At 37.7% G+C, this 26,486-nt stretch overlaps 2 protein-coding genes across 14 annotated transcripts in view; one reads left to right on the top strand and one right to left on the bottom strand.

Annotated features, from left to right (window-relative positions):
• LOC121431561 (UBX domain-containing protein 8-like) overlaps positions 1-10,659 on the bottom strand; it is a 48,783-nt gene extending 38,124 nt beyond the window's left edge. Inside the window, exon 1 of the mRNA XM_041629078.1 lies at positions 10,554-10,659. Coding sequence (XP_041485012.1) covers positions 10,554-10,569 — 16 coding nt within the window. The 5' untranslated portion in view covers positions 10,570-10,659. The remainder of the gene's footprint in view (positions 1-10,553) is intronic.
• An 83-nt stretch (positions 10,660-10,742) lies between these two features.
• Positions 10,743-26,486, top strand: part of LOC121431729 (zinc finger protein 271-like) — a 32,987-nt gene continuing 17,243 nt past the window's right edge. For 10 of the 13 annotated variants that reach the window (XM_041629413.1, XM_041629411.1, XM_041629408.1 and 7 more), the window contains exons 1-3: positions 10,743-10,816; positions 15,351-15,666; positions 18,601-18,987. In XM_041629413.1, coding sequence (XP_041485347.1) covers positions 10,763-10,816; positions 15,351-15,666; positions 18,601-18,987 — 757 coding nt within the window. In that variant the 5' untranslated portion in view covers positions 10,743-10,762. Of the gene's footprint in view, positions 10,817-15,350; positions 15,667-17,387; positions 17,522-18,600; positions 18,988-26,486 lie in introns of those variants that run through there. The other 3 variants (XM_041629405.1, XM_041629404.1, XM_041629412.1) reach the window with 3 other exon arrangements.

Raw genomic sequence — 26,486 nt, 5'->3', positions numbered from 1 at the left:
CTGAAATATTTACTGTACAGCAGCTTCATCATTCGTCAAGCCCGGAGAATAGTTTGTACAGCATCCTCGTGGAATATTCTTCTCTGATGATTTCTTCAATAGCTTTTCAAATGTGTCGTAATGAGAAGGGAGTGCTGGAAGATCCTGTGGATAGTTATCCGGATCTATGACAAACTGCTCCCAGATTGCTTTCTTCATGGTGAAACATCTGTGAAAGGGAAGTGTGCGTAGAGTGATGGCTTCATTCACCTTCAGCCAAATAGGTTGATGTTGAGTGTGCGGGAGAGGGTCATTTTGTTGGGTGATGCAATCTGATTTGCATCTGACCAGTTCTCCACAAGTTCTCCATCTCGTTGGTTCCTCCATACCCCCAGATAATGCTGTGACTGTTGAAATCCCCAATAATTACATTTTCTTGATCGGAGGTGGCTTCTCGAGAAAGGGAGAGAGATTGGTTTGGAGTTATAGAAAGAACTTAAATGGGAATACTCATAAGTTCTATGGTTAGGACTTTGCCATTTATCTTGATGAGACAATAACAGGGCTTACACCTAATTAATTCTACTTAAACAGATATTTGACCTGCTAATGAACTGCTGGAATCAGTAATGTAATGCCCACTAATGTACAGAGACTAATCGGTTCTAGTGAGCAACAGGCACAGATTAGAGTAATTTTTGTTGTCTAGTTGGTACATTCGACATACTGAGGATCTTTTGATCTGTGTTTAAATCATGGCAGGTGATCATTGAAAAGGTTTTTTTCATCAAGTTGTGCAGATAAACCAGCAATCATGTTTGAAGGTCTGCAAGTATACTACTGTGTTAAACTGCCCTATTGCCCATCCATTGGTATAATAACAACAAAAAAGAAAAAAAACTTCCAACAACACAGGAAAATTGCCAGAATTGCAGATAGAAACTTTGATAGTTCATTGTGATTTACATATTTTAGTAGGAACCTCATAAAGTAATTAGTTTTTGAGTTCACAATGTACAGAGTTGCCAGAATTGCAGATAGAAACTTTGATAGATCATTGTGATTTACATATTTTAGTAGAAACCTCATAAAGTACAAGTTTAGCTTTCGAGTTCACAATCACTATATTTCCACAAGATAAATATTTCAGTTTTCCCATGGCAGGCACTCTAAGACTTATTGGCTGGTCTTGGATACACTTTAAGACTTATTAGTTGGTCTTGGATATATATATTATTTTTCCTAAAATGTATAATAAAATGTTCCAAATAACAAACTAAATGATACTGTTAATAATACTCATTTCCTCTACCATGGCCGTACGCAGCGAAAAGATGCATTTTTAAACTGAAAATTTTCACAAAATTCACCAAAAGTGAGCATTATATCCTTCCATTTACTATGAATAAGCGTCCATTGCCAAACTTGGTCGCTGTGCTTCCTCGCTTTGTTAATCAGGGACTTTTAGTCGGCTTGCCACTCCAAACAAAAGTTTTCTGTATACACCCATGCCCTCTCTTAATATACCGACTGCCTGGCCAAATGGCTGAAATTAATTGTCATCACCACAATCAATGCTAAGAATAGTATAAGATGCATTTTGAGGACTAAGAAAGGGAATTTGGGGGAGGTTGCAGGCTTGAAATATCGCCGAAAAGTGATGGTTGCTAGGTAAAATGCTGTTGCTAGGCAACGTAATGGTTTCCATAGGTAACAGAAAATTCTATGAATACTGAATTATTTAGATTGTACAAATAACTTGACACAGGGTATCTAACTGAAAATTTTCACAAATTTCACTAAGTGTGCATGATATCCTTCCATTTACTATGAAAAGGAATCCCTTGCCAAACCCAGTCGCTTTGCTTCCTCGCTTTGTTTCTTGGAGACTTTCTTGCCACCCCCAAGGAAAAGTTTTCTGTATACAGCCATGCCCTCTCTCAATATGCTGACTTCCTGGCCAGATGGTTGAAATTAATTGTCATCATCACAATAAATGCTTAGAATAGTATAAGATGCATTTTGAGGACCAAAAACAGGAATTTTGTGGAGGTTACAGGCTTGAAATTTCACCAAAAAGTGATGGTTGCTAGGGAAAATACTGTTGCTAGGCAACATAAAATGGTTTCCATAGGTAACAGAAAAATCTGTGAATACTCAAATATTTAGATTAGAACAGATAACATGACACAGTAGGGTATCTATTTGATTTATAACAATATTACAATATCCATTAAATGATTCATATAGTCGTAAATACACACAAACATATATATTTAGTGATAATCCGTCACATGCAGGGTTAATCAAACACGGCAATAAGGTAACTTTTCATGATCATATAAGCATTATACATCCTAGTCTTCCTCTTTTATCACTTTTTCATCAAAATTTACCTTTTTCATTAGTTTTTACAAATTAAAAACTTTAAAAAATTATAAAATGAATTAATCTGGTAAAAAAATTAAAGAATATTGAAAAGTGAATATGGTTGCTAGGGAAAATAATGTTGCTAGGCAACGATTTTTAAATCAAATATGTATGAAATATATATTTGGTTGCTAGGCATTATCATATCATTCAATCTGTAGTGATTTTATCCTTGAAAATTCTATATTTATATATAAATTAGTATAATTAATTAACAAATCTGAATAATAAGTTGCTGCTTTGCATATATCACAAAAATGGGCGTGGCCTATTCAACGCTGGTTTCCATGGTGAAGCTACACTCTGCGACACTTTTAACTCTCAGTTCTGAAAAACTCAGAAAATTTCCTTCAAAATGATGCATGTTTTTGCTTTGATCCAGTCGGGGGGATTAAAGTCCCAAATTTTGGCCTCTCGCCGCTCTCGCCTAATAGTCCTACCTGAAGATTCCCCTGTAACCTGTAAGATACGATAGTCTTTATGATAATAATAATAATAATAAAAAAGAAAAGAAAAAAAAAAGAAGGAGAGGAACGATTTTTTTAAAGACACGTCGAAAAAAAGAAAAGAAATAATAGTTGGCCTAACGAGTTGGCGATAATAGTCAAATATGACTGGTCGCCATTAATTTTCAACAAACAACAACAAACAACCCCACAGACTAGCACTGCATGCAGTCTTCTTCTTCTTCTTCTTCTTCTTCCTCCGCTGATCCCGGAGATCTACAGCTGATTGCTGTATTGTTGCATAAATGATTATAAGGGCACAAAGCACTTCCACAGAGTAGTATCGGTGATACAATACAATTTAATACACATTCAAGAGAGAGAAGAGAGAAAGGAGGTACGAGAGATGTGGATTTTGTGCAGGAAGAGTAAGAGTTTAGTGGTCAGCTTGTCATGCATGGAAGAAGATAGTTTTGGATGGACAGGTAATAGAATGGATTTAGCATAGTCTTCACAGCAGTCTTGGGAAAATAAGGAGCAGATCGATGCAGGAAGGCCTAATTTTCTGACTTCTTCTTGAAGTTCATCACGCTGAGTGTCAAACACATGGCATCTAGCTATGAAGTGGATGGTGTCTTCATCACCTTGATGACATAGGCGACAAGTTGGAGAAGTAGCCTTCTTTATCAAGACGAGCCTGCACTGAGTTGGGTACGTCTGACTCACTAACTGTGACCTGATGACAACAGCCCGTCTTAGGAACTGGGAGCTACTGGAGCTGGGGTATAGTGTGTTTGCCGCTGGTAGATCTATGTTCCTCCACAAAGAAAGAGTAGATTTTGACTCAATAGCAGCCAGTACCTCATCTTTAACCTTGTTTGTAACTGCCCTATTTGAGATCTTCTTCCAAGTGATGTAGGAGATGGGTTTGAGCAGAAGAGAGTGAAGGTCAGGGAGATTATACTTGTCCAAGATGAGCTGCCAGGACTTGATAGTGGGAGTAGTCTTGGCTACAGCATGTAGAAGAGTCCTATACTCAAATCTAGTGTGGGGGAGGTCCAGTGCTTGTCCAATCAGGAGGAGCTTCTCAAGGTCAACTTGAGAACGAAGAGGAAGGAGCCCAGTGAGAAGGAAGACAACCTCATCTGCTGCTGTTCTAGGCAGACCAAGGATTTGCTTGAACAGCTGATGTTGTGCCTGATCAAGTCTTTTCTCCATTCCTTTCGTGAGGTGTACTACAGCTGCTCCATAGAGCATACGAGGGATGCAATAAACCTTCCACAGGGATGCACAGTGTTGTGGTAGAAGGCCTCCTGTGTATGCTCCACTTCCTGTAAGTGCATAGAAAGTGTGTAAGCCTTTCGAGATGATCTTTTATGTTGGGTCTCTCTTGTCACTTGATTTTATGATGCCAAGATGTGGATGACGGGAAGATGTTGGTACTGTGTCATTTCCAAGATTCCATGACGGGAGCTGAATTGCATGTTTACCCTTATTGTTGAAAGGTACTACACAGCTTTTATTAGGGTTGATCTTGTACCTCCAACTTTGGGAATAGCTGTTGGTAACATTCAACATCTCTTGTAATTCACTTGGTGATGAGCTGATCAGTGCGACGTCATCTGCTAGGACAAGGAGGCCGGAGTACCTATCCAGAAGTTTGCATCCCAAGTTCTTTTCCCGGAGGACTTTCATCAGGTCGTCGATGAATACCGAGTAGAGGAGTGGAGATAGGACTCCTCCTTGTCTCACTCCCTGCTCTGTCTGGAAGGCCTCACTAATGATGCAATCCCAAAGGACTTGGCTGTGAAGATCATTGTATAAAGACCTGATCATGTGAACATACTGTGGATGGATGTATGATGCATCTAGTTTCTGGAACAATCCCTCATGCCAAACTTTATCAAAAGCTTTCTCTGCGTCTAATGATGCCACAAAGGTAGGCTGGTTGTTGATGGTGTTAAGCTCAATAATCAGTTCCAGGCAGAGTGATGTGAGGATGCACGAGTGCTGTTTCCGAAAACCAAACTGGAGTTCATCCGGGATGTCACTTAGGTGAAGTGAAAGCTCAAGATGAGGCTTCAATACCAATTCCAGTAGTTTGCAGAGTGAGGATGTTATGGTTATTCCTCTGTAGTTCTTGGGGTCCTGAATGCTCTTGCCTTTGCCCTTATGGATTGGTATCACAATTCCACTCTTAAGACTAAGTGGGGTGTATGCATTAGTCAGGAACACATTGAAGATAAAGAGTAGCAGTCTCCTTGCAGTTTCTCCAAGGTTCTGTATGTGCTCTGGGGTTATTTCATCTAGACCACTCGCTTTCCCCTTTTTGAGACTACCTATCGCCTCATCCAGCTCATCTGATGTGATGACGAGGGCTGGCATAGAGGACAAATACTCTTTGTTTTCGTGATGGCCAGTTTCATGGGAATGCAGATCTATGCTGTTTTCCTGGGGTGCTTGAGCCAGATCCATGAAGTACTGTTTCCATCCATCAAGCATCGCTTCTCCTTGGTACGCCTTTCCATCATACTGGAGCTTGTCAGTTTGGAGTTGTTTGCTCTTCTCAGGGCGCTGCTTCTTTATCAGGTGATGGAAGAGCTTTGTATTGGCTTTAGATGCGTGCTCAATACTAGTAAGAAGCCTTCTATTCTGCTGTGCTCTTGACTGACGGAACTTACTCCTGAAAGCTTTCTTGCATCTCAAGTACATCTCATGGATCTCAGTGCACTTGGGTTTTCCTGCCTTCTTCCACTGCCTCCATCCTTGAAGAGCTGCTTGGTAGGCTTCTGACACTTCCCCAGTCCATTCTGTCCTCCCCCTTTTCTTACGAGATGGATAGCTATGAGGAAGTTCAAGCGAAGTTCTCAGCATTGCATGAATAAGTTCCTGAAGGAGTGACTCGGCCAAGCTAGTGTCGACATCTCCGTCAGAGATCTGGCAGAAAATATCAGTTGCCAGTAGTTCCAGCGGATTGGTGTACAAATCGAGTAAACTATCCCTGCTGACCTGGTCCCACTTGACTTTAGTGCGAGAGATCCTATTTGCTTGAGCTAAAGCACTCTTAGAGGCTTCCTCTGTAGCAAGGATTTGCCGTACACAATATTCCACAGTCACTAGAAAGTGGTCAGAAGTATTCAGGGGATCTTCTTCACCTTTTCTAAGGTTCTGGAATTGCGGGAGAGTTGTCTCAGGTATGAGAAATCCGTCAATACAAGACTTCTTCTTTCCATTGTCTGATTGGTAGGTGTATTGTTCTCCAGTGCAAAATGCTTCTGTGACACTCAGGAGATGATGAGAGGACATTAGAAGTCTGAGATACTCAAGGGACTTCTTTGTATTGCAATTAACTGTATCTACATTCAGGTCACCTGCAATAATTGCGACTGTTTCTTCAGCTGACGAGAGATGCGTATCGAGTAAGTGGACGATATTGGCCATACATATCTGGTATTCTGTAAGTTCTGATGAGCTGGTGCCACAAGGGAAGTAGCAGTTGATAAGGAGTATTGCTTTCCCAGAAAAAGCAAGTTTAAGCTTAGCTGCCAGAATTTTTGGAGATTGACACGGAATATCCTTAAAATCTGATATGAGACTCTTTCTGATGTATATGGCCACTCCACCTTTGCCTCTTCCCCAATGAACAATATTAAGGTTGGTGAGGCATTCTGAAATCTTGCTTAGTGTATGATGATAGCTACTTGCTTCTTGGAGGCTATGCACATCATGTTCCCTAAGCCAATGTTCCTGTATGCATAAAATGTCAACGTTCAATAAAATCCTTCTAAGCATTGGAGCAATGCTTCTGTACCCGCGTACATTAAATGTCCCGAGGCGTATAGTCTCAAGTGGTACTATTGCTGGAGGAGCTGAAGGCTGGTGTGGGTGAGGTTTAGGATCTGGTAGTGATAGTTGGCAAGCATCTGTGACAGATGTGGTTGATTCAACACATCTGGTACTGCTAGTAGTTGGATTGAGGATATCAGTGAGTGGTAAGCCGCATCTAGTATTGTCATGTGAGTCGACGTTGATGCTCGGCCTGGGTAAAAAACCTGTTTCGACGAGGGAGAATGTAGAACAGGCCTCGAGTTTTGATGAAAAGAACTGGTGAACATCTCTTCTTCCCTATGATTCATATTTGGAGGTGGTGATGAAGGCTTTCTATGTACTTCACTTGGCTTGCGCTGGATGGGGTTGTTAGGCACCGATGGTGGTGGGTTGATATGAGGTGGTTCACGAGGGCAGGTTACAGGATCCTGTGGGGGGATGCCTGTATTGATATCAGATTGAGCTCCAGAGAAGTCTCCTGTCTGCTTTTGCTGTAGCCTCAGGTCTAGATGATAGCTTTGGGGTTCATGCAAGTTAGAGGTAGACCCGGATTGGTGAGGGTGCGGTTTTGGGGGCAGCTCATAGGTAGATTTAACATGCTGATTGGGATTCGTTGGATGGTTTACCCATGAACTATCAGAATTCCCCTTTCGTATATCACCTGTATTGTTAGACCGTAGAGGTGGGAATTGGGACATTGATTGCAGCTTGACAGGTGGGTAAGATGCCTGTAAATTCCTACGCGGAGGGCGGTTGAGGTTTTCAGTTCTCCTTTCCGGGCTACGCCATACATTTGACCCTTGGGGTCCTTTTCTTCCAACAAAGGTCAAACTGGGGATTGACACATGATCCACTACAGACGGACGGGAGCTAGCGGGCAAAAACTGCTGAGGGAACAATCCTTTTGTCGAGTTGCTGTTCTTGATTGGTGACCCTTTTCTTCTTGCTCCATGCTGCTTTTTTGGGCTTTGCTGTTGCTTGGAAGTTAAGGTTGTCATACTTCTGTTTACACTGTTCTGGGGTGGATATCTTTTAGGCGAGTGCTGATCACCTGTTCTAGAAGAACTATTGCCCGCATGCTGTAATGTAGAACTCCTCCCATCACCTGACCCATCAATATGTGTAGAGCCATGGCTATGTGGTGCAATATTCCCGAGAAGATCAAAGCTATTACTTGTTGGGATGTTGTATGTACTGCGATCCAAAGCATTGTCATTCAGGGTCTTGTCTACTTCCGAGGACTGATCTCTATTAGGGGACCTGAATGTATCTGCTTGAGATTTGTGATGTTTCGGCAAGTTTGTGGGTATGCCATTCTTCAATAATTGTTCACGAAGGTAGTCATTATCAGCCACTAATTTTCTAAATTGAGAATCCTGTTTTAGAGACTTAGATTTTACACGTATAAAATCCAGCTCCTTGCTACTGAGGATGTCAGCCTGACTTGTTTGCTTCTTCTGCAACATTTCGATTTCCAGCTGTGCTTGCTTCAGGTCCTGTCTTAGTTTTTCGCTTTCTGAGATCATCACATCATTGGAAGCAGACTGACTCTTGATTTCAGCTTTCAGTTTACTAATTTCAGAGCTTTTCTTCTTGCAGAGTGTGCATTCTGAATTCTCCTGCTCAGTCTGTGTTTGACTATCCATCAAGCTTCTTTTATCGCTGGCAGACTTAACCTCAGGCAGCACAGATATATCTGCAGTGACAAGATCTTTTTCATTCATCTTTACTTTGGGCAGAATCCCAATTTCACTGTTAGTAGTGGACGGGATATTAGTCATAATTGGCATGACGTTCAGATCACTTTCACTTGTACCATCTCCATTCGAAGACATAGGCGTTCCATACTCTTGAGTACTTGGTTCCTTGCTCTCATTATCTTTCCATAAAGCAGTACATGAGAAACATGTAAATGACTTATCTGCATCCAAGCTTGGGTCTCTGTTGCAGCACTTACTGTGAAATGCTATTTCGCACACCCCACAGATAACTGGGTTTCCTCCTGTGTCTTCACTGCAGACTGGGCAAACATTGGAGTTACAGGTATCATTAGTGTCCGTAGAGATATTGAGAAACATTGTTCCCAGTTTCGGCCTGCACTTTGGACAGGAATACGGTTTTGAACTATTTCCAATTGCCTCTTCTAATTCTAAAGCCTCGAGTCCAGTACATGGAAAGTGGTACCATTCATTGCAGTCACAGCATTCTATCGTGTCTTGACATGCATGATCAGAGCATTTAGGGCAGATAGCTGCTTTGTCATCTGGTTCACAGTAGCATGTGCCTTTGTAGATTGGTGGTAAGACTTCATAACTCTTTTCTATGGCTTTTGGGACGTCTTGAGTAAGAAAGCGGGCCATTGCACAAGAAAGACCTCCCTGAGGCAGATCATCCAATGACTTGATCATTAGTGGAAGCATGTCTTCTGAGAACAGTTTGATGCAGATTCCTGAAACCCTGACTTCCTGAGCAGACTCATGAATACCAATGCTGAACATTTTATGAGAGGCTTTCCTGCCCTTGGATTTCCTATATGCTACAACCCATTCACCATCTTGCTTTCGGCCTCTTCTGCTTGGTTTGGAAAAGTTTAAAATAGGTGAGCTTTTGATTTCCTGTGAATCCAAACATTTCAGCATGATTTCTCGTAGAAACAGCAAGGCATCATGGTTGAGTGACAACATGATTTCCCTTTCACCATTAGTGCGCACCTGATTAGAAACTGCTTTACAGTCATCCATGCTTATAGAAATATTTTTTGATAAGTGCGTAGCGTTAGAAAGACTATTTGGAAGCATGCAGAGTTGCTGACAGGATAAATATACACTCAGCCTACTATAAAAGGGATAGGGTTTATGCTTTTGGCTATATAGTTAAGCTTTTGAGTCAAGATAAGGTGTGAGAAGAGAAGAAGGGAGGAAATGCAAGCACAAACAGGAGCATGAAGACAGCAGGACATGCAATCACAAACAGTACGTTGGGTGTTGAAAGGTAGATGTATATACATGCAGTTGCGAATACAGACTGTAGAACTAGTGATGGGTGGGAGACATGCAATCACAGACAGGTGTCGGGTGATGGGAGACATGCAAGCAGGCACAGACAGAGTGAGGGAGTGTTATATTGAAGAGAGGGAGACAGGAGTGCAGGCAATGATATTTTCAAGCAGTAGAATACAGGAATGGTGGTAAAGAGTATAGTCTGGCAGACTAACGCGTTAACGTTACTCAGGTCTCACTCTCAGCTGCTTACATACAAGTTACAATTGACTGAGTTAGGCCTACTTTTTTTTTTTTTTTTTTTCCTTTTTTTTTTTTTCATTCAGATCACACAGGTCTGGGTAAGAGAACAGCAAATATGGACATTTTTTACCTCGAGGTTCGCTTTTAGAAGCCTTCGCTGCAGATGTCTGATGTGCAAGAGGTTCAAAAGTCAATCCAATCTTGTCCTCAGTTCAATTTCCCGCCAAAAAAACTTCAGAAGAGCTGGAGGTAGGCAGCCAACACCACTATCAGTGCATGGGACCAGAGGACACACTGGCAGATTCTTGGCATCTCTTGTGCTGAAATTTCAGCAAAATTACCTGCGATTTTATGGTTTTGACTATACTATGCCTTAAATATACAAAAGTTTGAATGGATTGATTGGAACAATCCAACAAGATACAAAATATAAGACCTAAAGAAGGTCAAGAAAGAGAGCTACATGAGAGTACAACCTAACACGACCGCGCACCGTATCCGTATCAAGTGAACAAATGGTTAAAACCATTGAAAACAAGTCATGTCAAAAAAATGTACGGTACGGGTACCGGTATAATCATTGTTGAATTTAATTTCGACGAGTATTTTACAAGAAAGTCATACATACCAAGGTTTTCAAGCATGATTTTCAAATTTCACTAGGTTGTTCCGGACCAAGTTCCGAATAAAGCAAATTAGGCCTAATAATATCACTTCGGATTCTTTCCCCACACGTACACCCAGGCGCCAAAGACTGAAAGAGATCATATCAGTGGGCCGCACGCCGGCGCCGGGCGCGCGCTAGGCGCAGGCACAATCCGCTTTCGACACGTGTTTATGGAAGAACAACAAACAAGCTTTAACTGGAAGCGGAGGAAAAGCCCAGTTGAGGTAAAGAAGGTTTTAAAACATCAAAATTTACGTTGAAATATATCGACCATAAAGAAACAGAAAACCATCTATCGATGAGATGAATGTGTACACTGTGAAAGGTCGAAATCACGCAGCAAATATGAACAAATGAAATGCGATTAATTGCTCAAGTTCTACCGGTTTGTGATAACCAACGTGTGTGCTTTTCCGGGATTTAGCCCGTGTGCTATAGTCATGACTCTAACACAGAATTTTGAAAGCCGCATAGCCTTTTAGTGCATAATGATTGCGTGCGCCGATAATAGATATAGCCACTCACACATTGCATGCGAGGTTACCTATATAACGGGATCTAGCATAATAACGTGGATGGATTTCGTTAGATGTGAAGAAAAGGGCTCCCCACCTTCAATTCATTCATACACAGTAGAGGCGCATGGCCATGACTTTATCTCCAGTATCAGAGACTTTTGACTGTCTTTTTCATTTTTTTGACAGTCTTTGGCTTGTTTTTTCTTTGTTGGCGTTGGGACAATGCTTGTCAAATGTCATGCTTGTCTTTTTTACACTGACAGTTTCCATTACATCTATTCATCATTCAACTTGCTGTTAAAGTCTTTTGATTCTTTAAATTATTTTTTTCTTAATTTGAAATATGAATAGGCTAGAGATTGAAAAATGAAAATTTTCTTGCCATACACACTTCCCACCAATAGAGGGCGTACACAAAAATATGCCCAGAATTCAAGTCTTTTAGCACTCTGGAAATTATTCCCAAGTTATGAAAAATAAATTGAGTTCTGCAAGGAAATTAGTAATTTTGGTGAGAAAACTGATATTTTAATGATTTTTTAAAGTGTGTGCTCTGTAATGCATTGGCATACCTGATAGTACCTGATATGTTTATTGGCCCATTTGATGGTATTTTTTATTCATGATCTGGTGAGACAGTTGTAAAAAAATTGTAATATTAGTTTTGATACATTTGTGTGCAAAGTATTTCTATTTGAGTATTTCAATTTCCTTTATACTTCATTTTCCTCTCTTTCAACCGCTTTAGAGGCGATTTTGCGGTATATAAAAATTGTTTATACCAATTACCAGTCCTACGTACCCACTCATTTAATGAACAAGGTTATGATATAACCTTGTTCTCGGTTACATCTCCATGGGTGGCAATGTTTGGCTTATTTTCTCTTTTTATATAGAACAAATGCTTGATTTTCTTACACTGTCAGTTTTCTTAACAGCTATTAATCATATAACTTGGCTCTTATGTGAACCTAATCCTTTAAATTATTTTTTCATAATTAAAAATAGAGATTGAAAAATGAAAATTTTCTTGCCATATTACTTTCCACCAATAGAGGGCGTACACAAAAATGTGCCCAAAATTCAAGATTTTGAGCGCTCTAGTGAATACAAAAATTATTTCCAAGTTACTAATGAAAAATAGATTGCAACTGTATGGAAAATAGTAATTTTGGTCACAAGAGTGATATTTTAATTGATTTGTTAAAGTGTGTGCTATATATACAGCATTGGCATACCATAGTCCTACCTGTAGATTCCCCACAGGCAGGATGGTTGCAGTGGACAAGTGACTGCAACCATCCTGCCTGTGCGGCTGTGGCTGTGTGGAGTCTACAGTAGTGGGACTATTGACATGGTATGCCAATGCTATCGAGCTGTCCAGTGCACGCGCTCAAAAAAATCATTACATACATGTATAATTTTTGTGACCATATAAATTTCCATACAGTCGCAATTTATGTTTCATTTGTAACTTAAGAATAATTTGGCATTATTGTGATCCAATTCCCCGGTGAATCGGATCCACAGACAATTTTTCACAATGTAAAACAATGTAAAACATTTGCTTTATTTCGTCTATATTTTTACTAATTAAATCGGCCTAGAGTAGGCTATCCCTCTTCAGTCTCCATAAATCAGAATTGCATCAACTTCCTTTTCAGTATAGCTTTATTTCATACTTTTTATGCTAAATAAATCTCTTTTTTATGTATATGTTTCTTATGATTATTTCTTTATTTCGTCTGTCACGTTTTTGCTAAATAAATCAAATGCATATCTTAACTGTCTGTTTATTTCGTCAGGTAAAAAGAATGTATAATTACTCCTCGTGATTCAAGTACCCCTTCATCTGAATTAAATCACTGTGTCACTTTTAGACAGTTTCCTATTTTTGATGATATGACTTATTAAAATCAATAGAATTGAATTAAAACAGTATAAAACTACTCTCATGATCCAAGTCCCCCTCTAAAATAAAACAGCAATTAACCTGTTGATATTCTTCTACCCCTCATTTCCCTACTCTTCAAAACCACTCTGCCACATTTAGACAGTTTCCTAGAGATGATAAATGAATATATTTTTATAAGAATCATTAAAATCGATGAAAATCACATTAAAAACACTAATTGTCTAATTACTCATTGTGATCCAAGTCCCCTTCCCGTGTTGAGACTGCCAATCTCCCATAGGAGGGGACTCGGAAAACAAGTAATATGCTATTACTCGTTATCTGACTCCCCTACTATGGGGAAATTGGTAGTCTCTCGAGGAGTAATTAGACAGTTGAATAGTGTTTGTAGTGTAATTCATTTTGTTTTATTTAGTGTTTTTGATCATTGTTTCATCAACTTGGAAAACTATACAGCCACAGGAGAGAAAAAAAAACTATTTTTCTCGTTTAAAAGAGTGTCCGAGTCAGTTGTTATTGTGTCAATGGGAAAACAGGTGGTGCATGGAAGGAAGTCCCTGTTCAGTGAGAAGCTATCCCGAACAATAGATTTCTTTTGAAAATCTTCCAACTGTGGATTCCATTGAAAGTTTGTCCCCAGTGACTTGGATGACGATAAGGCCAATAATTTTTTTATTCTTCAGAGCGCTCAAATACTTTAATTTTGGCATATTTTTGTGTACGCCGTCTATTGGTGGAAAGTAATATGCCAAGAAAATTTTCATTTTTCAGTCTCTATTTTTAGTTAAGAAAAATAATTCAAAGAATCAAATTTTCTTAAGAGCCAAGTTATATGATGAATAGCTATAATGGAAAGTGACAGTGTAAAAAAATCAAGCATTTGTCCCAAAGAAAAAGAGAAAATAAGTCAAACATTGCCAACCTTATTTTGCCACACATGGAGATGTAATGGAGAACAAAGTTATATCATGACCTTGTTCACTGAGCAGAATGAGTGGTAAGTTGTAAGGAAATTGTATGCAATTAATTTCAGAGACAGTCTCCACTCCACTCCAGTTTCACCTTTGGAAGACCAATTTTCTGTTTACATTTGCTGAGAAAGGATTACCTTGGTGCCATATAAAATTGTGATAAGCAGATTCCTCATGAAAAATTACCCGTCTTCATCGTCTACTTTAAAAATTCACAATATACTTTTGTTTTGTTCATGTTGTCTTTGTTGATAAGGTTTTTGTTGTCATCCACACACTCACTCACACCGGGCTTCGGACCTCAGTGAGACAAAAATTTTGGGTGGAAAAAATTACGCTTTTGTCTCCCATATTTGCCATGCGCCTCTACTGATACATTAAGAATCTAGTCTTGCTAGTGAGTGATTGTATTACCAGCCTTGTATTAGTGAATGCACGCATTGATTTACACATCAGAATTTAACAAATGATTTCAATACGGATTATAGTATACGCGGCTATGAATAGACCTAACGTTAAACTTTAAAGGTTAAAGCTTTGCTGTTTGCATTATCCAAGGCGAGGAGATCAAGTCTTGTCTTATTCAAGTTAGTTAGTGCATTAGATCTAAAGTTCACTGTTTGTTGTTAAGGTTGAAAGATGACCATGATGACTAGACTCTAGATCTAGAAAGTAGAAAGATTTTTTAAATGGTCAATAATTAATTTCAAAGTCTTCATATTCTCAACACAGTGGCAATTGTCCATAGACTGTTTACAACGGTTAAACCATCTCGTTGCAGCGATCACGTCATGAATAGATCTACGTGGTCGCCAAAATTCCTTTGGACTGCGTGCGAAAGTATCAATAGCAATAATGATATCCTCGCATTTGCATATCACATTGCTCACGTTATTAACGTCTTTAAAATGGTAGTAAATACGCTCAAAAATAAAGTGAGGAGAGAAGGGTACCATGGGTTACTGGGTTGGGCAATGTAATTTAGATGTTACTAATTTCAGTTGATATTGTCACTTATTTTGTCAAAAGTAAAGTGTGTCAAAAATAATATAAAAATTCAATCGAAATTTAATTTCATCTAGTCCCAGCCTTAGCTACATCTACATGAATTCATTGAATGCTTTTCTGATGACACTGCCGTATAGCGAATTGAGAAAATTACTCAAAGGTCATGTTGGTAATGACAGAGCCAAGGGAATGGATGGAGAAAAATTGCGCTACTTAAAAAAAAATTGGATGCCCAATATGGGCCACAAAAACTGAGCATTTTTTCAATAATTGTTTCACATTTTATTTCATTGTTGACAGATATCTATCTATAGTGAGTGGTTTTCCATCTTTTGCCTTTTTGAAGGTAATTTGCTGTCACATTGACAAGTCTAGGAGGAACAGGAGGTTGCATCCAACCCATTTCACTGCATCACATCAACAGTATCCTGGTCATGGTAGAATTCTTATCAAGGGTCTGAGGAAACATTCAACTGAAGGCAAAGAGACTGTTGAAATGTCAAGTCTTGAGCTATCTTGTCAGACGGTACTCCAAGGCCCACAATGCTCAAAAGACAAAGAGACTGTTGAAATGTCAAGTCTTGAGTTATCTTGTCAGACGGTACTGCAAGGCCGACAGTGTTCAGAGACTAGGATCAAACGTGAGAATGAGACTCTGGAAGGTAAACAAATTTGCTACAGTCGATAACACACTGGCTCCTTGGCCATTTTGCCAACAGATTGTTACAGGAAAAGTGCAATACCATATTCATAGATTTACTGAATTCAAATCAGTATTCACTGTCTTAAAATTACATAAAAATTACTTTTTAGACTCCATTTCAATTCTATTTAAATCTAATTTGAATATTTATCACTTTTTGAAATGTATTTATTTACATACATGTAGTAATTCTGTACATTCACTGTTATTCTATTTTGAATAGCTTTATATTATAATATTTTTAAGAAATGTATTTTACTTTATGTTAACTTTTTAAATACAATAATTTCTTCCATGTACCTATATAATGGGTTTGTTTCTTTGTCTTAACGTTGCCCATTGATGAACTTTCTATATTTTTATTGTGAACATGAATTATTTCAGTATTTTGGCTGTTTATCATGTATTGCAGTTTATGCTGATTGAACAATTTTTTTTTGTCTCACCTGCGAAGCAAAGTGAGACTATAGGCGCCGCTTTTCCGACGGCGGCGGCGGCGTCAACAACAAATCTTAACCTGAGGTTAAGTTTTTGAAATGATGTCATAACTTAGAAAGTATATGGACCTAGTTAATAAAACTTGGCCATAAGGTTAATCAAGTATTACTGAACATCCTATTAGAGTTTCATGTCACATGACCAAGGTCAAAGGTCATTTAGGGTCAATGAACTTAGACCATGTTGGAGGAATCAACATCGAAATCTTAACCTGAGGTTAAGTTTTTGAAATGTCATCATAACTTAGAAAATATATGGACCTAGTTCATGAAACTTGGACATAAGGTTAATCAAGTATCACTGAACATCCTGCATGAGTTTCACGTCACATGACCAAGGTCAAAGGTCATTTAGGGTCAATGAACTTTGGCCGAATCGGGGATATCTGTTGAATTCCCATCATAACTTTGAAAGTTTATGGATCTGATTCATGAAACTTGGACATAATAGTAATCAAGCATCACTGAAAATTTTGTGCAAGTTTCAGGTCTCATGATTAAGGTCAAAGGTCATCTCGGGTCAATGAACTTTGGCCGAATCGGGGGTATCTGTTGAATTACCATCATAACTTTGAAAGTTTATTGGTCTAGTTCATTAAACTTGGACATTAGAGTAATCAAGTATCACTGAACATCCTGTGCGCGTTTCAGGTCACATGACCAAGGTCAAAGGTCAATGAACTTTGGCCGAATTGGGTGTATCTGTTAAATTACCATCATAACTTTGAAAGTTTATGGATCTGATTCATGAAACTTGTACATAAGAGTAATCAAGTATCACTGAACATCCTGTTCGAGTTTCAGGTCACATGATCAAGGTCAAAGGTCATGTAAGGTCAATGAACTTTGGCCATGTTGGTGTTTTTTGTTGAATAACCATCATATCTCTGTAAGTTTATTGGTCTAGTTCATAAAAAAGGGAAATAAGAGTAACCATGTATCACTGAACATCTTGTGCGAGTTAGAGTAGTATTCAAAGTGAGCACTGCTTCTATATTGAACCGCGTGATGCAGGTGAGACGGCCAGAGGCATTCCACTTGTTTAAATTTTGAATTTAATTTGAATGGGCTTTAGAAATGTCAAAACACCTTTTCATCAATATTCTAGCCTTGATTTTTTTTCTCAGAAATTCTCTAAATAAAACAAAGATTAGCAATTTTTTTCATTTCTCACTCCTGCTAGGCTCCACCCCTCCTATAAAGGGTATGAGTAATCAGATGACTTGATGACCCCTGTGAGAACACCGCACACATTCGTAATTCCAAAGCTTCGTTATTCCGAAAGTTCGTAATTCCGAAGTCTGAAAACAACATGAGGTTCGTAAGTCCAAAGGTTTGTTTGTCTAAAAACAAAGTGAGGTTCGTAATTCCGAAGGTTCATTAATCCAAAAACGAAATGAGGTTCGTAATTCTGAAGGTTCGTTAGTCAAAAAATGTAATGATTGACGAACTTTATTTCATATTCGGACTAACGAACCTTCAGAACAACAAACCTTATTTCGTTTCGGATTAACAAACCTTCAGAACATTGAATCTTATTTCGTTTTCGGATTATCAAAGCTTCGGAATAATGAACCTCCGGAATAACGCCACAAATGTTCGGATTAACAAACCCTTTCATGTTTTCGGATTAATGAACATCGAGGTATAGGCAATTAGCTTGTTTCGGAATTACGAACCTTCGAATAAAGAACCTTCAGAATTACGAAGTGTAACTGTGAGGTCATTGCCATACTAGGCCTGTGGCATACAGTCCTTGCATAGAGATCATAAATGATCTTGGCATATCATGAAATAGAGTGAAATTCAAAATAAGGAATGACCACTGAAAAATGGCTTTATTGATTTTGTCGGATGCTATCCATGAATCCATCAAATGTAAAATATTCAAAATTAAAAAATAACAAAATAATGGTTGTTTAAATAGGGTTTTTAACAGGTTGATCCAGCCATTGTGCATATCATTTAGTTGTAAATTATGACATCACTTGTTTTTCATGTGATTGAAATACGTACAATGAAGGCCTGTTTAAGGTTCTGTAATAACAGTTCCTGGGCTCCATCTTACAAAGAGCAATGATTGATCCAATCCTTCGTAACTCTATGAAAATCCATCTGTGTGTCATCATTTTTTTCTACAGAAAATGTGCAAAATATCTATGGAAAACACACCAAATTGTCAAGAAATCAATGAATTTATGGATATACATGTATATCTAGAAAAGTTTTTGAATACACATGCATTTTATATGTTGACTTTGCTGGCTTTCCATAGTTGTGATTGATCGGATCAATCATAACTCTTAGTAAGACGGGCTCCTAGACAATGATTTCACTTGTATCAACACAACAAGACCATTCTTGATCATTTTGGGTTTTCCCCCTAATTTCTATAGCATCTGGACGTCAGCAGAGCACAATAGATGGGACAAGCATTAGTGAGGAGAGAATAGATGAAGGAGATAGTGCCCTTGGTGGAAACAATGGATCAAGTGAATGTGAGATGACAGAATCTACAGGAACTGAGTGTTCACACTGTAAGAAACTAGATGGGACAAGCATTAAAGAGAGAATAGATGAAGGAGATAGTGCCCTTGGTGGAAACAATGGATCAAGTGAATGTGAGATGACAGAATCTACAGGAACTGAGTGTTCACACTGTAAGAAACTAGATGGGACAAGCATTAAAGAGAGAATAGATGAAGGTGATTGTGACCTTGGTGGAAACAGCGGATCATGTGAATGTGAAATGATAGAATCTACAGGAACTGTGTGTTCACACTGTAAGAAAATGCATGAAATAACTGACAAATCTGCCAAAATACCTCTTCAATGTTTCTTTTGTGGTTGTTCTTTTTCTGAAGAAAACCAGCTTAAGAAACATCTCCAAAATCATGTTGGTATATTGAATTCAGACACATTTCAATGTTCAACTTGTAAGGAGTCATTTTTTTCTAATTCTGACCTTGCAAAACATGTAAAAATTTGTACTGAGAGGAAAACTGATGAATGCATTCAAAATACAATTCCATTTGTTTCAATGAATGGTGATAAGATACATAGTGACCGTGCAGGAGATTTAGACCGTCAATTTCCCTGTTCTTATTGTAATGAGATATTTTCTTCCAAGCGGCACTTAGACAGGCATTTAGATGGAGAAAAACTTCAAGATGGTGAAGCAGAGTTTTCACACAAATCATTCCATTGCTCAAGGTGTGGTAGGCAATTTCTATCTGAATGTGGTCTTGCTAATCATAAAAGAAAACATGAAGAGAGATCTTATGATTGTTCTTCCTGTAGCAAATCTTATATATCTACAAAAGAGAGACTAAGGCATGAAAAAGGGCAGGGAGACCCAAAGCCTCTTGAATTTCAGTATTGCGGGAAGGAATTCAACATAAGAAGTAATTTGAAAGAAAATGTAGAAACTCACACAAATGAGAGACCCCATGAATGTACATATTGTGGCAAGAAATTCAACCCAAAAAGTCATCTAAGTAGACACCTAAAAATTCACTCAAAAGAGAAGAATTATGAATGCAAACACTGTGCCAAGAAATTCAATACAAAAGATGATTTTGGTAGAGACATTAGAATTCATACAGAAAATAAGAATTATGTATGTACATACTGTGGCAAGAAATTCAGCATAAAACGCCAGCTTGATTGGCATATTAGAAATCACACAAAAGAGAGACTCTATCAATGCCAGTTTTGTGGCAAAAAATTCTTATATAATGGCCAACTCAATGTACACATAAGAATTCACACAAAAGAAAAACCTTATCAGTGCCAGTATTGTGGCAAGAATTTCAACCGAAAAAGTCATCTAAATGTTCATATTAGAACTCATACGAAAGAAAGACCTCATCAATGCCAATATTGTGACCAGAAGTTCATCACATGTACTGAGCTAAGTCAACACATCACAATAGTTCACACAAAAGTGAACCCTTTTTTGTGTCAGTATTGTGGCAAACAATTCAGTCAAGATAATTGTCTTACTCAACACATAAGAATACACACACAGGAGAAGTCTCATGAATGCAAACTCTGTGGGAAGAAATTCAACCACATTAGCCATCTGTATGAACACATTCGAATACACAACAAAGAAATGCGTCATGAATGCACATATTGTGGCAAGAAATTCATTAGTATAAGTTATCTACATAAACACACAAGAAGTCACACACAGGAGAAGTCTTATGAATGCAAACATTGTGGCAAGAAATTTAACAGTATAAGTAATCTACATAAACACACAAGAAGTCACACACAGGAGAAGTCTTATGAATGCAAACATTGTGGGAAGAAATTCAACCATAGTGGTCATCTAAATGAACACCTTAGAATTCACACCAAAGAAAAGCCTTATGAATACACATATTGCGGTAAAAAATTCAACAGAAAAAGTAATCTAAATAAACACACAAGAAGTCACACACAGGAGAAGTCTTATGAATGCAAACATTGTGGGAAGAAATTCAACCATAGTGGTCATCTAAATGAACACCTTAGAATTCACACCAAAGAAAAGCCTTATGAATACACATATTGCGGTAAAAAATTCAACAGAAAAAGTAGTCTAAATAAACACATCGTACTTCACACACAGGAAAAGCCTTATGAATGCAAACATTGTGGCAAGAAATTCATCCATAGTGGTCATCTAGATAAACACATTAGAATTCACACCAAAGAGACGTCCTTTCAATGCACTTACTGTGGCAAGGAATTCAACAGAAAAGGTAATCTACGTAACCACATAAGAATTCACACTCAAGAGAAACCATATGAATGCAAACATTGTGGGAAGAAATTCAACCATAGCGGTCATCTAAATGAACACCTTAGAATTCACACCAAAGAAAAGCCTTATGAATGCACATATTGCGGTAAAAAATTCAACAGAAAAAGTAGTCTAAATAAACACATCATACTTCACACACAGGAGAAGCCTTATGAATGCAAACATTGTGGCAAGAAATTCATCCATAGTGGTCATCTAGATAAACACATTAGAATTCACACCAAAGAGACGTCCTTTCAATGCACTTACTGTGGCAAGGAATTCAACAGAAAAGGTAATCTACGTAACCACATAAGAATTCACACACAAGAGAAACCATATGAATGCAAACATTGTGGGAAGAAATTCAACCATAGCGGTCATCTAAATGAACACATTAGGATTCACACCAAAGAAAAGCCTTTTGAATGTACATATTGTGGCAAAAAACTCAATAGAAAAAGTAATCTAAATAAACACATTCTAATTCACACACAGGAGAAGTCTTATGAATGAGAATATTGTGGCAAGAAATTCAACACAAAAATATATCTAAATGAACATATTAGGATTCACACAGAAGAGAAGCCTTATGAATATGGTCTAACTTATCAGAAAAGAAAACATGAAAAACAGATCTTATGAATGTTCTTACTGTAGCAAATTTATGTCTTACATCTTCAAAAGAGAGACAAAGGTATGACTTAGGGAATGGAGGCCCAAAGCCTCTTGAATGTCAGTATTTAAAGTATACACACAAAGAAAATTCACGAAAGTGATGATTATAGACAAATTATATATGAATGGAAAGGTCTTGTCTTTTTATACACATATATGTCACTAAAAAGTCTTACAGATGTCGTGGAAATGCAAGGAATGAAATTAATAGAGACCCTTCTCAGCCCCCCAGCCGCCCCTAGGCAGACAATCACGCGATCGAAAACAGTCGAGAATAATGACGTCACATGATCGACTCGCACATCATCTCTCTGTGCATAATACACCTTCCTGGTCTCTATTTTTCTTTGAATTTACCGTTTTCTTCATGTGTTGTGATATCCGATTTCTGTTTTCGACAACTTCAGACTATAAGAGAACCAGAACTGTGTTACTTTGTCCATTTTTTTATTGAATTGTGAACTGGAAAGACCGATTTTGTCCACTCGACAGTCTTCGTTGTGTTGCTCTGAATATTGAAAAACACCAAGCTGTACGGTCCCATTCACTTGCTGCCGATGCATGTTGCAGGTTACGCTGTTTGATCCAGTCAAAAGTCAAGGTAAGCATGTTAGGAAACAGTAGTCTGTACTTGTTCTGACGATGCATTCAGGTCAGATGACAGATGCAGATCTGATCTAATTTTAGAATCATGCATTTTGGCATGACTAGGCCTCTACTATTAAAATTAACAAGTCTCTATTTTAGAAATTATGTTTTTGCACAATTCCAGCAGATTTTTCTTCAGATTTCTAAATAAATTGGTCAGGACTCGGGCGATTAAATTATTTAGGAGCACTGGCATGGACCATGGCTGAAAATCTGCTGTTTCAGAGGAATGTTTGGCATTATCGTAGTTTTTGTCACCAGTCCATTCTAGTCTTGAGGACGCAATGATGTCTTTTTTTACATAAAAAACTTATGTCATATATGACATATCTAAAAAAAATCATCATCATTGCGTCCTCAAGACTAAGTCCATTCACTGCCGTTTATTTCGTCAAAGGCAGTGATCCACTTCCATTGACTTTGTACACAACTAGCGCACAAACACCAAATTTCACGATAAGGCCGAATGTTTTCACGACAAGGCCAAATGTTTAAGTTTTTATTATACACAGGTCTAGTACCCAGTGCGTTTATGCTCAGGAGGGCCCTGTATCGTATACATCCAGATACACAGAATTATCACCATAATGCCGATGTCATGAAGCAAGACAAATTTTCAGCAGTGGTTACCCTGATCATGCTGATTCCTTGCCAAAACTAGAGTCTGGTGTTTCTTTCTGATTAGAGTGCTGCTACATATGAATGCATATTGCCTTCAACAATGAAGATAAATGCACTCTTTGTAATGACACAGAGTACCGTACCTCAAGTGATGTTCGCGTAGTCTCCACTTCACTACCACTACAGCCTACACTATGCTACACACCTACCCGGGTAGGTGTGGCGTACATGTATGGTAGTGTAGCAGTAGTGAAGCAGAGTGGGGCCTACACAAACATCACTTGAGGTAGAGCACCAGTGTTTTTAGTGGAATTTTTCAGGTGTCTAAACCTAGTATTATTTGTTGACCGGGAATTACATGCCACCGCACGTCATCAATCATCAAGATAATGAAATTCATACTTTAATTTGATTATTTAAATTATTTCTTCTTTGTTTTTTCTCTCACTCTTCTACACACAGATCTGCACACTTGCTGACTCTGGTGACTTCTGGTCTCTGCTCGCTACTTCAATCTGGGAGATTCCTCTTACTATGATTTGGATATAGCTATTTTTTCTTCACTCTTTCAAGGAGCTACGGTGCAAGTTTTGGACTGATAATGATGCAACAGAAAATTTATCTTTATCGATCTTGGAAATAATTTTGAGCACAGTTTTGGAGAGAACTAAAAAATTTGACTTGGACAGGAATACAGCTTGTTGAAAATAAGAACACACAACTTAAAACGAAAGAACAATTTTAATGTTACTAGGGCATTTTGCGAGAAATTTTCTAATCAATCACACGTCCCAAATCGAGGGTAAGTCCTTTGATTAAAGACAAACATGTAGTTGAATTGCTATTGCAACGCGACCTTATTACGCTTGAATTAGAATTTAAGACTTGCGTTTGATTTGCAATGGAACATAAGTTTCTCGCAGTGCCTTATAATTATTTTTTGTTATCATATATCTAACATGCTGATTTTTCTCGAAAGGTATAATATATTTGTCCTTTTAAACGGTATTTGAATATGGGTACGCCTTTTGTTTGTTTTCCACAATATTTATTGCATGTACATGTATGAACAGAAGTGAAATATTTATTGTGAAGCACTGTGAATGTTGTGTGCTGTTGTGTGATGGTTCATCATTTTTGTTATAAGACTGTAAGCCTGGTGGGTGTGAGGAAGTGGCCTGGATGAAAGAAAAGTGAACATGTGCCCAATTACAGATTTGCATATTCTTAGACAATTTTGTTTCTGGGTAAATATTGCTATGCATTCCCTACATTAAGAGTAAAGGAGAAGTCCACACAATCAAAAATTCATTTGAATTTAAAGAAAAATAAGATATTGCAGGAAATTTCATAAAAACTTTGATTCAAATTTATATAATTACTATTTTAACATTGAGAAATTTTGCCTAATTTATAACACGATGATATGCTCATCTGTGTCGATGTGCAAATTACACTAACCGATTATGTCACACGCACTAAGTTCTTTTGTATTTTGTTGTTTGATATATTTACATGACATGTAGATTAAATATTTAATTTTTAATTATTTTCTGAAAAATTTTCGGAGGGATTTTAATTCCTCCAAATAACATTTAGAGTTACAGTTCCGTAAATGTAACCTATTGTGATCGGATGAAGAGTTTCCTATCCTCAAATCTGCAAAGAATGAAAAAGCAAAATGCCACAAAAATTAGAAAGGAATGTGATGTGAGTGACAACACTAATTTGCATATCATTATTTTGTGACTGTTTTGAGTAAAAACAAGGGAAATTACTCTATTCAAATAATTTTTAGTTGATGTGGACTTGACTCATCCTCTACCCCTCCCATCCCAAATAAGAGTAGAATCTAATCAAGAACTTGAAAATCAAAAGCAGCAATTAAGTAAGATTTGATAAATATAGGTCTGAATAGGATTTCACAAGAAAAAAAGCTGGGTAGGGACGAGAAGGAATAAAAAAAATATCCAAATGAATCCGAGTTTTGAACCAGGGTCCTCGCACAAGACAAAACAATGGCCATCACATTTGGCCACAGACCATTTCCTTCTGTATGTTAGGCTTTTAAGATATATGAAACAAAGTCCACTCGCTGCTGTGGGCTATTCATGTTACGGCAATTCAACTGCAATTTCAATCATTTCGCATTGGATATTGCCGAGTTATTTTGTGGTTCCTGACTTTGTTACATTGTGAAATTTCATAATTTTTTTTTCAGTCGTTAAGAAGAATGTTTATGCTTTATATTGATTACAATAAAATAATATTAATTTGTCGCAAGTGTGATTCCTTAGTGAAAAAACGCTTTGTTTATTCAAATATATTTCTTGAAAAAAAATCATTTTTTCTATGCTAAATATCGGTTACCAAAATATGTTAAATGTGCACTTTATTTCACTGTTCAGTAAATTCAAACTTTTATCTATATAACAAGACAGATCTTGTGAGGAATAAACAATTCTCAGAGCAAAAACGCTTATTAGAAAGATCGTCTTCAATGGGCTGCTGTCAGCTCAGCTGCTCACCGCTCATTGTGTGACGTCACTCAGCTGGAGCTCGCAAGAGGACTGGTGGAAAGCAGAAATATGGCATGAAAATAAATCATTTTTGAGAGCTGATTTCTGCAAACTCTAATAACTATTTTGAAAAGTGAAGTTATATATCTGATTAGTAATACTTCCCCTTTACAATGATGACCACAAAAAGGCATTATAAAATACTTTTGATTCTTCGGGTGTCTACTTTAAGGCGGAAATACAGTCAATGAAGTAATCTGTTAAAAGAGAATACATAAGAGTTCACAAAAGTGAGAGACCCCAAAGATATTTTAAATGATCATATAAGAATTCAGCACAAATCCTATTTCTAAATGGATATTTTAGAATTCACATGAGAGACCCATCTATGCCAGCATTGTAGCAAAAAAAAGAAAATCTAAAGTTATAAGCTAAGTGTGAACACATCACAATAGTTCACACAAAAAAGAAACCAAATCTATGTGAGTATTGTGGCAAGAAAATCATTCAAAATTATTTTTCTATCTAAACACATAAGAATTCACACAAAGTAGAAGCCTTATGAAGGCAATCATTGTGGCAAGAAATTCAGCACAAAAGTCATCTAAATTACCTGTATATTAGAATTCTTATGGAGGTACATCATATCAATGTTAATACTTTGTGGAAAGAAATCAATACAAAATTGTGATCTAAGCTATTCAGTCCTTTGGCATTTTCACGATAAATTCATAATGCAAGAGGTACCCGCTCGATCATATTGGAGCTAGATGAAGAACAAGCAAGGGCCTAGGATACTACCCTGTGGGTCTCCTGACAGGCCATCAATAAAATTATATTTGATCCTTGTAACAGCTGTCATCAATTACTTAAGAAATCATAGATCCCCCTTTTGGGGACCCCTTTGGCATCATAGTTGCTAAGCTTATGGACAAAGAGTGAGTACTTAACATGGTCAAAAGCCTTGGTAAAATCCATAATGAGAAAATCTGACTGCTTTCCCTGTGACATGTGGTTGTAAAAC

This window comes from Lytechinus variegatus, chromosome 18, assembly GCF_018143015.1.
Source record: "Lytechinus variegatus isolate NC3 chromosome 18, Lvar_3.0, whole genome shotgun sequence".
Taxonomy (NCBI): Eukaryota; Metazoa; Echinodermata; class Echinoidea; order Temnopleuroida; family Toxopneustidae; genus Lytechinus; species Lytechinus variegatus.
The sequence above is the reverse complement of the archived record's forward strand: the minus strand, read 5'-3'. Positions and strand labels throughout refer to the sequence as shown.